The 13,641-nt window shown below is 40.5% G+C and overlaps 2 protein-coding genes across 11 annotated transcripts in view; one reads left to right on the top strand and one right to left on the bottom strand.

Moving 5' to 3' along the window:
- MTBP (MDM2 binding protein) overlaps window positions 1-4,010 on the bottom strand; it is an 88,809-nt gene extending 84,799 nt beyond the window's left edge. For 2 of the 6 annotated variants that reach the window (XR_016235919.1, XR_016235920.1), the window contains exons 1-4: window positions 3,771-4,010; window positions 2,879-2,959; window positions 595-668; window positions 362-513 (exon numbers count right to left, since the gene is read on the bottom strand). Coding sequence is in view for 2 of the 6 variants with exons in the window: in XM_051844784.3 (XP_051700744.2) it covers window positions 362-513; window positions 595-668; window positions 2,879-2,959; window positions 3,771-3,891 (428 nt within the window). In the remaining 4 variants the exon portion in view is untranslated. The remainder of the gene's footprint in view (window positions 1-361; window positions 514-594; window positions 669-2,878; window positions 2,960-3,770) is intronic. The other 4 variants (XM_051844784.3, XM_002710755.6, XM_089335642.1 and 1 more) reach the window with 3 other exon arrangements.
- The window catches only part of MRPL13 (mitochondrial ribosomal protein L13), a 42,166-nt gene continuing 32,511 nt past the window's right edge, over window positions 3,987-13,641 (top strand). For 3 of the 5 annotated variants that reach the window (XR_016235921.1, XR_016235922.1, XM_089335643.1), the window contains exons 1-3: window positions 4,126-4,284; window positions 5,132-5,255; window positions 13,230-13,323. Coding sequence is in view for 2 of the 5 variants with exons in the window: in XM_089335643.1 (XP_089191769.1) it covers window positions 4,258-4,284; window positions 5,132-5,255; window positions 13,230-13,323 (245 nt within the window). In the remaining 3 variants the exon portion in view is untranslated. Of the gene's footprint in view, window positions 4,285-5,131; window positions 5,256-13,229; window positions 13,324-13,641 lie in introns of all 5 variants that reach the window. The other 2 variants (XM_002710754.5, XR_016235923.1) reach the window with 2 other exon arrangements.

The following is a 13,641-nucleotide window of genomic DNA, read 5'->3' as shown; positions in this document are numbered from 1 at the left end:
GTATTTTGATTTGAATGCCATCTAATAACATTAAATAACATTTCTATTCAAGTTCTTAAAATATAGAATCAGAATTTTTTTTGAAAAGTGGCATGTTAATTAAAATATCACTTTGTATAATTCTTGCAATTACATAAGATTGAGAAATAAAACACTTTTAGGTATGAATTTTTGTTTTTAAAGAACTTTGAGATAGGCCCAAATTGCCTAATGTCTTCGAAAACAAAGAGCTGAAATCTTCAATTAATTAAAACATTCTAACTATGGTTGGTAAAATTATTATAATCTTCACTTTCATGGCTTAGAATAACTGTCGAATGTTAACTATTTAACAGATGAAATAAAAAGTATATTAACGTACTCAGCCAAGGATAAGGATTCCCTGCTATTACTATCCTCTTCTTCAAAACACTCGACAGCATTCAAACATTCTTTGATATTTGCTTGAAGAATATCTTCAATCTCATCTTTCTCCGTATTAAAATTTATCTCTTGCCAGTCAGAACTGCAAAACTAGTAAACCAAAAGACGGCACTAAGTAATGGATTCATGGGATTCTCCACATTAGCAAAGGAATTCTCTAGTAACTATTACCTGATAAAATCCACATATCGCCTGCACTGCAAAGAACCACTTCCTGGAACCAGGTACACTGCCAACTGTACAGGCTTGAATACAAAATCACACTTATTAGAAAGCAGACCACAAACAAGAAAACATCACAACATATATACTCACAGAATTCTTTAAGTTTGAAACGTAGCTTTCCAAAGTTTATATAAATGTGGATCTTTTTAAAATCTCTACTAAAAATTCAAATAGATTGTTGTCTGCCTCAAGAAAAAAAGCATGCACTTAGAATGAATCCTTTGCTTTAGTTCATCACAATTCAAAATCCATTATTTTAATGATCATGCAGATCAAAATCTTAAAGATTCTTAAAAACAAAGCCAATTAAATTCTCCTGAATAACACAAAAATCACAGAAGCCATATTAGTAAAAACAATTTCCTCTCCAAAGACCCTGCAAATTTGGTTCCACTTGCTTAGAGAAAGGAGTTAGAAACTATAGCCTGGCCAGCGCCATGGCTCACTAGGCTAATCCTCCGCCTAGCGGCACCGGTACACCAGGTTCTAGTCCCGGTTGCCCCTCTTCCAGGCCAGCTCTCTGCTATGGCCAGGGAGTGCAGTGGAGGATGGCCCAAGTGCTTGGGCCCTGCACCCCATGGGAGACCAGGAGAAGTACCTGGCTCCCGCCATCAGATCAGCGCGGTGCACACCTTTCTCTCTGTCTCTCTCTCTCACTGTCCACTCTGCCTGTCAAAAAAAAAAAAAAAAAAAAAAAAAAAAAAAGAAACTATACCCTAAGTGTGGGGAGCAACTGAGACTAGACTAAATTACTGGAACTGCTAGGACTAATTCTATGCATCTGCTCTCCCACAATATGGCACTGAGAGACAGCAAACAACTTCTACACAGCTGCCTCACCAGTTCGACTGATAAGCTGCAGGAGCTGATCCTGCTCCTGATTGGAGGAGAGCAGCGTGCTTGGCGTGTGGGCAGCAGAGCATGGATTGGCGGAAGAGGACTATAAAGGAGGAGAGAGACAACATGCACCAGGAACATCTGAGGAGCCCCTGAGCAGCCCCTGAGAGAGCCGGTTGGCGAGTGCCGCTCCGCTGCGGAAGCAGGGAAAGCGGCGGGGGTGCCGCCCCTCCACGGGGGGGGGGCCAGCAAACCCGGGAAGGGCCCGGCAAAGAGAATAGCGCAGGGTCTAGTGTCGTCCTCCGCGACAGGGGAAGCGACACTAAGGGTATGGAAGACAATCTTGGATGATGGACTATTACATGAGTATATAAAATTAAAGGTGACTCCACGGTACATATCAGAGGAATTATGATGATTTTAGCATTATGTACAGAAATTGGATTCCAAGCAGGAAGCAGAAATGTGGTTCTGAGGCTTGTCATCAAAGATGTTAAGTACCTATTAACACGTCTAATAATTTCAGCAAAAGACTTTATCTCTTTCATAAAAAGACAGAAGTCATATAATTTCCATAACATCCTTTCAGGAAACACACAACTCTTTGCTGCTGTAACTCTAGTAATGACTAGGCATTAATGAGAGTATTACTGGGACTTGGGAAACAGGCTATTGCAGAACGTACTCATTAGAAATCATTTCCCACTGGTAGTTGACACTGAGACAAGAGTTTATTCAATGAAAGAGAAAAGAACAGATTGTATATTCGTGACATCAATGTTATAAAAAATGATTGTACTCTTCCTGGCACCTACAGAAACTTCCTTGAGTTTTTAGGCACTGGTCTGCCTCAGAAGGAGGCCATGAAAAAAAAGTAAAAACATGATAATTATTAAAGCAGGTAGATGGATTTGTAAAAAGCAAACAAAACTTAACGGAGGAGAGGTCTAAAAAGTGAAATGCTTTAAAAGGTCAAAGCAGATGAGAACAGAGTAAACATCGCTGTGTATAACAAGAGACTTGGTAAGAGCTATTGACAGAATAAAGAATACTGGTAAGGAAGATGGTGGTGACATAAACAAAGTGCTTTTACTCGGGACCACATCTTCTTCAAAATGCCACATTCTCCTATGTTATATGGACCAGTAATGACCTGCAAGAAAATATTATAAAGGGAGCAAAACCCAAGCTGAATAATAATAATTTTCATAACAACTTCATGACATTCAAGAATCATGGAGAGGTAATATGTTTTCCAGTTTTGTATCTCTTTAGCTACCTCCACATCCCAGTGCCTTGCAGACTGTCAACAACTGTGCCTTGTATTCCTAAGTGCCCCAATTAAGTTAATTCCAATACAAATGCTGCACTAAAAAGTTTATTTTATACTCACCAGGGAAAGTACTATCTTCTGGATTCACTGCAGCACCGATGCTTCTTTTCAGGAGGTGATAAACACTCGCTGCAGTGAAGTCTGAAAAAGAAACCAGACCAGTTTAGCGGGCTCAGAGCATATAACCCACGTCTACTCTGATGTGGCTATCAGAAAGTCTCAAGACCAATTTATCGTGCATAAAAAACCACACGCTACTCAAGATGTGTTCAAGTTTTGATAAAGCTAAAGCTGATGGAGAAACCAGGAAGGGCCCCTGATTGCACATGCCAGCCAGTTAACACAAAGCCAAGATTCCCCTCCCTCAAAGGAAGAATTTCAAAGAGGAGAACTGTCACAGAATCTTACACACAACCACATACATTTCCTCCTCGTCAAAACAAAACCCCCACAACGAACTTCAGAACACCAAGTAAAACAAGAGTACCACGCAGTGGAACTACTGCAGTCATAATCGATTAAAATCTGTCATTTGTTTCTTAAGCTTGGGGTATACGTGAAATGTCTCCTCCCATTAGAATGCAAACTCGAGGGCAGCAGACCCTCATTCATCTGTTCCCCCATTAACTGCACGTGGAAATGAGGAGGCAGAAAGGCTTACTGAAGGCATATGTTGCCAAAAATCACTGCTTAGGCAAAGGAATTTATTGAGCTAAATAGTTACTGTTCCGGGAAGTTCTGAGAGCTGCAAATCTTGCGTCGACTAATTTGACCCTATTTTTTCGCTTGCACGATATTTTCCGGCTATCTTTACTCGTCACCTCCCCAGGCAGACTCACAGCTTCCCGAGACACTCTGACAAATCGGTCGGTAGGTGCCCAGCAGAAATTGACCCAAAACTCAGAGTCGCCTCCCGCAAGCCGTTCCCGCCCTTTCTCAGCCCAAAGCATACCAGGCTGCTTCTCGCCGCTTCTCTCCTCGGATGACACCGCTGGCCCACGTTCCGCCTCCCCTCTGGCCGCCGACGGGGATTTCCCTTCGCCCCAGACCAACAGCAGCAGATACCGATCCATCTCGGAGCTCAACCCCAGCTGTAGGTCTCCGCTTCGCCATCCAAATAGCCGCGCGCTGTGACGTACTTCCGGTTCCCTTCCTGTTAGATCCGCTGGAAACTGTTCCTTATATTAGGTTTCCGCAATTTTCCGTCAAATGGGTTACTTTCCGGCGTTATTTTCTCAATGACTGCATTAGTTCACCCTTTCAATACGAAACTGCTTTTGTGGGGAGACTGGAGGGCGCCCCAGGCAAGGAGAAGTAGCGGAAGTGTGTAGGTGCGCCTAGGAACTGAAATGCTTGGTTCTGCCCGTTTCCTACCGGACCGGTAACGCTGTGTGACCCGGCTCCGCGCCTGGGTGAAAGGATCTGCCAGTCCGGGAAACATGTCGAGTTTCTCCAGGGCGCCCCAGGTGAGCTCGGATTCTCGTGGCTTGGTGAGGTTCATTACCACGGCAGAAGGAGAGGGATGAAGCTGAGTCTGCCGGGAAGCCGAGCACGTCCACCAGGAGTTGCCTTGGGAAAGCATAAGCGAGAGGGTCCACCTTCTCTTTCGTCCTCTCCTTTCTTAGTCTATTGTCTTTTTTTTTTTCCCCAAAAAAGATTTTTAGAAGTTCAGAGGAATAATGAACTGGGTTACCTGGGGGCATTGTAGACCATTTTAAGGATTTTGGGGTTTCTTGGTTGTTGTCTATTTTTTTACTAAGCAAAATGGGACCTGTTGGAGGGTTTTGATCCAAGGGGTAGCGTGATCTGACGGCGGTGTTGGGAGGAGCGCTGTGGCCGCTAGGCCGAGAATAGACTGTTGCGAGCTGGGGGTGAGGGGAGGATGAAGCAAAGAATCGGTTTGGAAGCTGTCGAAATAAGCCAGGCTAGACCTGCAGGTACACAAGCCGGGCTGGTAACACTGGAGTAGGACGACTGCGCAGGTTTTGTTGGAAGATGCTGGATCCAATAGCAGTTCCTGACGGATCGAACGTGGACTGACATAAAAAAACTCCAAGTTTTTTATTTATTTACTTGTTTATTTTTAAGAAAAGCAAGCAAGAAAAAGTACTGTGTTTACCTTCATAGAATGATAAGAGACCCCCCGCTTTCCAGAAATACAAATGAAAATGAAACAGATTCTTTACTGATAGTGTTTTATGTTCAAAGTAATTATTGGACAGTCATAGAATAGAGGTGATAGAATATAATGTTAAATTCAATCATTTCCATTTTAGCTAGCATTTATTTTCTCCTATTTTTTTTTTTTTTAAGCAATGGGCCACTTTTGCTCGAGTATGGTATCTCTTAGATGGGAAAATGCAGCCCCCTGGTAAACTTGCTGCTGTGGCATCAATGAAACTTCAAGGGTTGCATAAACCTATATACCATCAACTGAGTAAGTATCATTTTACATTTATCATTAACAGCCATAATTTTCATGCCAGAATCAGCGACTGATGAAATTTAACTGGGCTGCATTTAAAGACCAGCCTTCCCACCCCAATTTTTTTAACCCCCTGAGAATTCCTTATTCCAGTCTTGTGGGCAGCCTTCTAGGGCACAAAACTGAACTTGGCTTCTTAGTGGGAAACCGTATGGGCCAGTTTTCTTGGGACAACTCATTGTATGCCACTGCCCAGAAGCATTATCAGTAGCCCCATTTACTCTCCACAATTTGCTCTCCATTCGATTTGCACTATGAATTAAATGTTCACCCTTAAATATGTCTCTTCACATGATAGCATGCATTTGAATAGTTTTTGAGAATAATCTTGCCCTGTCTTCTAAGAACCCCTTCCCTTAGAAAGATACAGAAAGCTGTTGAGGTATGAACAGCCTATTTCTTACTATTTCGATACACTTTTCTGTATCTTTTTTTCCAAAACAGAATGAAAATTCTTTTAAAAGACTTCAGCTTATAGGTCATTTTGATTGACTTCCTCTTGGCATTTTGCTGCCAAATCCAGATGTCAGTTCTTCATCCTCATCTCGTTTAACTTATCAGCATCTGTTGAATTGATCACATTTTTTAACTTTCTATTGTGAAATATATTAAGCATACAAAGTTATATAGTATATTTGTGTACATATAGATTAAATGTGTATATATGTGTATGTGTGTGCTTTATAGGAAATTAACAATAGTAATGATAATGAGCAAATGAATACCTATACACCTAGCATTTGGGTTAATTTGCATTACATACAATGTACCTATCAAAAGTCTTGCGCCTTCTCTATATACCAAGAAGACTTTTTCTGGGATATGTCCATTAGATAGGAATCACCGAGTTTTGGATGCATGGGAAGCTACTGAGTCTTTTTTTTTTTTTGACAGGCAGAGTAGATAGTGAGAGAGACAGACAGAGAGAAAGGTCTTCCTTTGCTGTTGGTTCACCCTCCAATGGCCGCCACAGCTGGCGCGCTGCGGCTGGCGCACCGCGCTGATCCGAAGGCAGGAGCCAGGTGCTTCTCCTGGTCTCCCATGGGGTGCAGGGCCCAAACACTTGGGCCATCCTCCCCTGCTTTCCCGGGCCACAGCAGAGAGCTGGCCTGGAAGAGGGGCAACCGGGACAGAATCCGGCGCCCCGACCAGGACTAGAACCCAGTGTGCCGGCGCCACTAGGTGGAGGATTAGCCTATTGAGCCGCGGCGTTGGCCAACTACCGAGTCTTTATGCCAGTGTCCTCTCCTGCTAAAAGCATGTAATAGTTTCCATTCAGTAACATTTGACATTTTCATTCTTTGTAATTTTGACTGCTGTGGTAGATGGCCAAATGATGTGGCTCTGTGGCTTTAATTTGTATTGTCCTTATTACAAATATGGTTGAATGGCTTTTTGTTTATTAGCCTTGATATGTCCTTTTCTGTAAATGTACATGTGTTTTGCCCTTTTTTCTGCTGGGTTGTTTGTCTTTTCTTTCTTTTGATATAAAAGCTTTTAAACTTTCAGAAAAATTCATAGTACAGTGAATTATTTTATTCTCTTCACCTGGGTTACACAACTGTTAATATTTTACCACAACATGTTTTTTCACTCAACCATTTGAAAACAAGCTTCAGATGCCATTATTTCTCTCCCTAAGTTCTTAGCACATATCTCAAAATAATAAAAATGTTCTCTGGGTGGGTGCTATGGCGTAGCATATGCAAACATCCCATGTGGGCGCCAATTCGAGACCCGGCTGCTCCACTTCCGATCCAGTTCTCTGCTATGGCCTGGGAAGGCAGTGGAAGGTGGCCCAAGTCCTTGGGCCCCTGTACCAGTGTGGGGGACTTGGAGAGGGCTCTTTGCTCCTGGCTTTGGATTGGTCCAGCTGTGTCCGTTGTGGCCATTTGGGGAGAGAACCGGTGGATGGAGGACCTCTCTCTCTTTCTGCCTCTGCCTCTCTGTAACTGCCTTTCAAATGAATAAATAAATAAAAAAGATGTTCTGCAACATAACCAAAATGCCATTGTCACCCCTAAGAAAATAAACAGTTTGATCCTATGGTCTATTGTTCAGTGCATTTTTAAAATTCCTTAGTTGTCCCAAGACTGTTTCTTATTTGCTATTTGTTTTTTATCTAGGATCCAACCAATGTTTCTTAATTGCCTTTAGTTTTTATGTTCTTTTAGTCTCTCTCTTTTTTTATTAAGTATTTATTTTATATATTTGAAGGTCAGAGTTACACAGAGGGAGGAGAGGCAGAGAGAGAGAGAGGGGTCTTCCATCCATTGGTTCACTCCCCCAGATGGCTGCAATGGCCAGAGCTGCACCAATCGGAAGCCAGGAGCCAGGAGCTTCTTCCGGGTCTCCCACGTGGGTGCAGGGGCCCAAGGACTTGGGCCATCTTCTACTGTTATCCCAGACCATAGCAGAGAGCTGGATTGGAAGAGGAGCAGCCAAGGCTAGAACTCCTGCCCATATGGGATGCCGGTGCTTCAGGCAGCAGCTTTACCTGCTATGCCACAGCAAGGCCCTTTTTAGTCTCTTTTAATGTGGAACAATCTTCTATTTTTCTTTCCAGTAACTCAGTAGTGCAGCTAATTTCCACACCTTTATTTTTTCTCAGGATGCCATTCTCTGTTTCTTCTCCATAAATCTAAGGCTCCTTTGTTGTCTTCAACTTTCTAAACTTTTTTTTTTTTTCTCACTAAAAGTTGGGAGTGCCACAGGCCCCATCTTTGGACCTCTTTGCATTCCTTAGGTGACCCCATTCTCAGTTCTGTAAATATTCTGAATCCTAATACCTACAAATGTTTGTCTCCCATTTTGATCCTTTCTGTGTATTCTAGACTCACATAACCAAATTTCTTCAGTATCTAGTAGACTTCACTAATGAGTAAGTAGCAGATCCTCTTGGGTATCTAGTAAACATCACTAATGAATATCCACTTGGATATGGCTTGCTTCCTGGTCTCCCCAGTCTAAACCAGCCTCTTTCTTCTCAGTTTTCCTCAGCCTCAATTAATTATATTTCTGCCCTCCTTTTTGTTCAGGTTTGAAGCCTTTGCATTATCTGCAAACTCCACTTTATTCAATAACCCACTTCCCAAAAATTGATTTTGAAACTTTTCATAAAAAAAATCTGGAATATGGTACCTTTCGTCATCTCTGCCTTCCTCACTAGTTTAAACTGCTGTACACTATCATGTTTTATTCCTAAAGTCTTTTCACTGATTTCTCGACTTCTGCCACTGCCCCGTATAATCCTTTCCCCACATATCAGCTGTGATTATCTTTTTCAAAATGAGAAGTGAAACAAGAAGGTAAAGTGCTTTGTTCAGTCTAGCTGAAAATAACAATTAAGCAAATTTGCAAATACAGAATCTGTGAAGCTGATCTGAGATCAGCTGTTTTGAAAGTAAATTTGTATATGTTCACTAGTAATAAACCAATTATTTGCTTATAACATGTTTTGGCAGACCAGAAAAATGTTATGCCTATAAAATTAACAATTTTATTTCTTTAGGACAGTAGATATTTTTGCTTAACTGCCTCATTGACAGATGAGAAAACTAAGATCAGAAGAATAAAATGAGTTTCTTGCTGTCATTCAGCTACACTTGTCTTCCTTACAAAGCAGGTCATTATTAAAAAGCATTTCTTAGATACTGGAGACCAAGCATTCTGCTATAATATCAAAAGAGTACTTGGTTTCTAAAAATGTCAAGTTTCTAAAAATGAGAAATTAACTTTTTTTCTTTTTTCCTTTTTTTAAAAAACATTTATTTATTTAAAAGGCAGACTTACAGTGAGAGAGGGAGAGACAGAGAGAGAAGAGATCTTCCATCTGCTGGCTCACTCCCCAGATGGCCCAATGGAACTCCATCCAGGTCCCCTACATGGGTAGCAGGGCTCAAAGGCTCACACCATCTTCCACTGCTTTCCCAGGCACAGTAGCAGGAAGCTGGATTGGAAATGGAGCAGCCAGGACTGGAACCAGCACTCATATGAGTTGCCAACATCACAGGCAGCAGCTTAACCCACTATACCACAACGCCAGCCCCAAGAAATTAACCTTTTAAAAATATTTTTAACTTGTTATTTCAGAACATTTTTAAATTTACAAAATAAAAAATTTTAAAGTAGTACAGAGTTTCCATATATCAGGCCCAGCTTCCCCTATATTAATCTTATATTAGTATCATGTATTTGTTACATCATAAAAGACTGAATTACATTTTTGTTTCACTATATTTAATATGATCTATATCAACATGACTCCTTATGTCCACAAGGTGTCACTAAATTCGAAACTTAAATTGCAAGTGATTTTTCAATTGAAAACATGGTATGTTTGAAGAGTTTATTTCTAACATTTACTTGGGCTTTTTGTTTTGTTTTTTTTTTTTTTTTTCTTATAGATTTATTCACTTATTTATTTGAAAGGCAGAGTTAAAGAGAGGCAGAGAAAGAGAGACAAAGAGGCCCTCCATCCGCTGGTACTCCCCAAATGGCCACAAGAGGCAGAGCTGGGCTAATCTGAAGCCAGGAGCCAGGAGCCTCCTTCAGGTTTCCCATGCAGGTGCAGGGGCCCAAGAACCCGGGCCATCCTCCTCTGCCCTCCCAGGCCACAGCAGAGAGCTGGATTGGAAGAGGAGCAGCCAGGACCCAGACTGGCAGCAACATGGGATGCCAGCACTGCAGGCGGCAGCTTTACCTGCTACACCACAGCGCCGGCCCCTACATTTACGTGTTTTATAAGCATGTATTAAGTGTTATGGGATCATAATCGCTATAAGCATGTTTATTTGAAAATTGGTTACAATTTCCCAGGAAAATATCAAATAGATCTTTATGAAATATTGGAGAAAACCAACCTTCCATTTATAAGTTTATTTTTTATCAAAAATATGGGCCAAGATGGTAATAACGGGAAACTAGGAAAATAATTTCCTCCTCCTCTGTTTAGAGCTGCTCCTCAGATTTTGGGCGTTAGGAGCTCTTGAATATTTTTCTTCTTGTACCAGTAAATCAAAAGAATGGGCATGTGATTTGTGCAGTGGGACTTACTCTTCATGAGTACTCTACGTTCACTGCCCACCAATTAAGTAGTTAGAGGACTATAAGAGAATTTAAAAGAAAAAGAAGCAAAGGGAAACCTCTCTTTAACATTACTGGCCATTGCAGCCATCAGGGGAGTGAACCAGTGGATGGAAGACCTCTCTCTCTATCTCTACCTCTCTCTGTAACTCTTTCAAATAAATAAAACCTTTAAAAAAAAAAACTAAAAATGAAAGAGCTTAAGTTACTCTAGGTCTTGCTTTCAGTTCTTAAAATTAATATCATGAATGCTAGCCCACAGACAATTCAGCAAAGATCAGATATGATCTAATCTTAAGTATTCTTCCTTATAAGTCTATGATGCTTTTCTTTTTTAAAAAAATGACTTATTTATTTACTTGAAAGACAGAGTTACAGAGAGAGAGCAGGTCTTCCATCTGGTGGTTCGCTCCCTAAATATATGCAACATCAGGGACTGTATCACTTAATGTGCCATCAGCACTTAATGTGACTGAAGGCCCTATTATTATATAGGGGACCTACAATTAAGAGCCTGCAGCAGGGGCCGGCGCCGCAGCTCACTAGGCTAATCCTCTGCCTGCAGCGCCGGCACTCTGGGTTCTAGTCCCAGTCGAGGCGCCGGATTCTGTCCCAGTTGCCCCTCTTCCAGTCCAGCTTTCTGCTGTGGCCCCGGAGTGCAGTGGAGCATGGCCCAAGTCCTTGGGCCCTGCACCCACATGGGAGACCAGGAGAAGCACCTGGCTCCTGGCTTCAGATCAGTGTGGTGCGCCAGCTGCAGCGTTCTGGTCGTAGCGGCCATTGGAGGGTGAACCAACAGTAAAGGAAGACCTTTCTCCCTGTCTCTCTCTCTCTCACTCTCCACTCTGCCTGTCAAAAAAAAAAAAGAGTCTGCAGCAGGAACTTATAATCTAGTTGGAAGGTGTAAAGTTATAAAATGCTAGAACAATTTATAGTTAACCCTGTACCTAGAAGAAATTTAGTCATCTTTAAAGAGTCAAAGGAAATTTATTTTAGTATTGGGAAAGGCTTTATGAAAAAATGATATTTATGTTGGACCTTGAAATATGGATAAAATTTAATAAATTAGATAAATCAAAAGAGCATTCCTTGTGGAAGGAACAAAGACCAAAATTAAAGACTGGAGAATGTGTTTAAGCATGCCTGTGTGTGTGTGTGTGTGTGTGTATGTGCGTGTTGAATAGGGATGATGAAAAATAGCAAGTGGTATGGCTTATCTGGCACATACCATGGCATGGGAAAGGGCTCAGAAATAAGGCTAGAAAATTTTATCCTATCTGTAGGTCTCTTTGAATACCTGAGGAACTGGTACGTGGTGAAGTGCCAATACAAACCACTTTCACTCTCTCCTAGCATGTTTCCCAGCATGTTAAGAAGGATTTCTGAGATTTTAGAAGCAGGCAGAAAAGGTGGTGTGATTGACTATTGAGTGGTACCATTGGCTCCACATGGCATTACACGCATCCCTTCTTACTGACCAGAGTGGTAAAAAGAGTAACAGTTCTAAGAGTTGGATTTGAAACTTGACTTCACCACATACCAGCCATATAATTTAGCCATTTTAATGTGTTATCTGATTCAAAAAAATCTTAGTGGTGGGAGACAGAGAGTACAACAAAGTCAATCTGACAGGTTAGTTGTAACATGCTCAGTGTTAGAAAGTGAAAATAAATTTCCTTGCTCACTTCCTTGCCTAAGGAAGATACGAATAAATGTTAACTTCTCCTCCTGGACAAATTTGAGGAAAACCTGTGAGTTATGGCTTAAAGGAGAATATGGGTCAAAACACCCAGGCTGCAGGACTGAGAACTGTCCTTGATTTTGTCATGCCTGATGATTCATATGAAAACTTAGATGTTGGGGCTGGCATTGCGACACAGTGGAGTAAGCCTCTGCCTGCAATACCAGCATCCCATATGAGTGCTGGTACAAGTCCTGGGCTCTCCACTTCTGATCCGGCTCCTTGGTATTGTGCCTGGGAAAGCAGCAGAAGATGGCCCATATACTTGGGCCCCTGCACCCATGTGGGAGCCCCACAGCTATTTGGGAAATGAACCAGCAGATGGAAGATCTCTCCTCTCTCTGTAACTCTGCCTTTCAAATAAATGAATAAATCTTTAAAAAAAAATTACTTGTTGACTTTTTGGTTTGTTTTTGTATGAACAACCAAATTTAGGGGTATCTTTCAGTAGAAAATTAATGCTATAAATATATTTTGGTTTTCAGGTCATCTGTCAAATGTATTTCTAGTTATATTTGAGAGTGGCAGTTTCAACTTAAGCTAGCTAAATGTGATTTGCAAAGGCCTTGAGGCAATAGTTAAGCCTAAGGTCATAGTGCTCTATTGTTCTCTAAATATGAAAAGAATAATCAATTATAATGTATCATATTTGTTTTCAATTTACTTAGTTAATCAAACCTACTTTTTGTTACATCTATATGCATATTGTTTTCATTTTTTTGACTCTTTTTAAGGGAAAATTTGTATCAGAAATTTAAACATACTTAAATAAATGATTTTATGTAAAGTATAATTACTAATGGGAAGAGTAATAGGAATAAAGGAATCTCCCTTTTGAAGTGTATTGTTGTTGGAATCTTTATTAAATTTCACTTTATAGGGTTGAGATTTTCCAAATGGCCAGCCAGTTCTTTCTATATTTATATAAAGTTATATAAAAAAAAAGAGAGAGAGAAGTCTATTCAAAGTTTTTTTAATGTTGTACTGTAACTTCCTTTTTATTTTTTAGTATATTTTATGAACTTTGATAAGTTTTATAAATAAGGACATTTATTTCTTACGATTTTTTTTTCATATAAAATCTTTTTTTTTCAATTTAGGTGACTGTGGGGATCATGTTGTCATAATGAACACAAGACACATTGCATTTTCTGGAAACAAATGGGAACAAAAAGTATACTCCTCACATACTGGGTAAGAGAAAAATACCTTTGTCAAGGAAAATGGAAGTTATAATATATTACTGTAAGAATACTATGAGTGTTACTGTTTATTAAAAAAAAGTTAAAAGTTGGTATTTTGAAAATGTTGATTTTACTGATGCTATATAATAATGATAATAATACGCATGTTCTCATCAAGTATTGCGGTAACTATTTTCTGTTTTTTCTATTTCTGCTGGCTTTCCACTTAGACCTTGGATATATGACTTTATTAGGCTCATAACACTGCATTACAATTATTTATCAAAATTTATCTTTGGGGTCCAGTGCTGTGGCATAGCTGGTAAAG

This window comes from Oryctolagus cuniculus, chromosome 6 (genome assembly GCF_051225735.1).
Source record: "Oryctolagus cuniculus isolate XC-2025 breed Fujian yellow rabbit chromosome 6, ASM5122573v1, whole genome shotgun sequence".
Classification (NCBI taxonomy): Eukaryota; Metazoa; Chordata; class Mammalia; order Lagomorpha; family Leporidae; genus Oryctolagus; species Oryctolagus cuniculus.
Note: the sequence above shows the minus strand (reverse complement) of the source record. Positions and strands in the feature narration are given on the sequence as shown.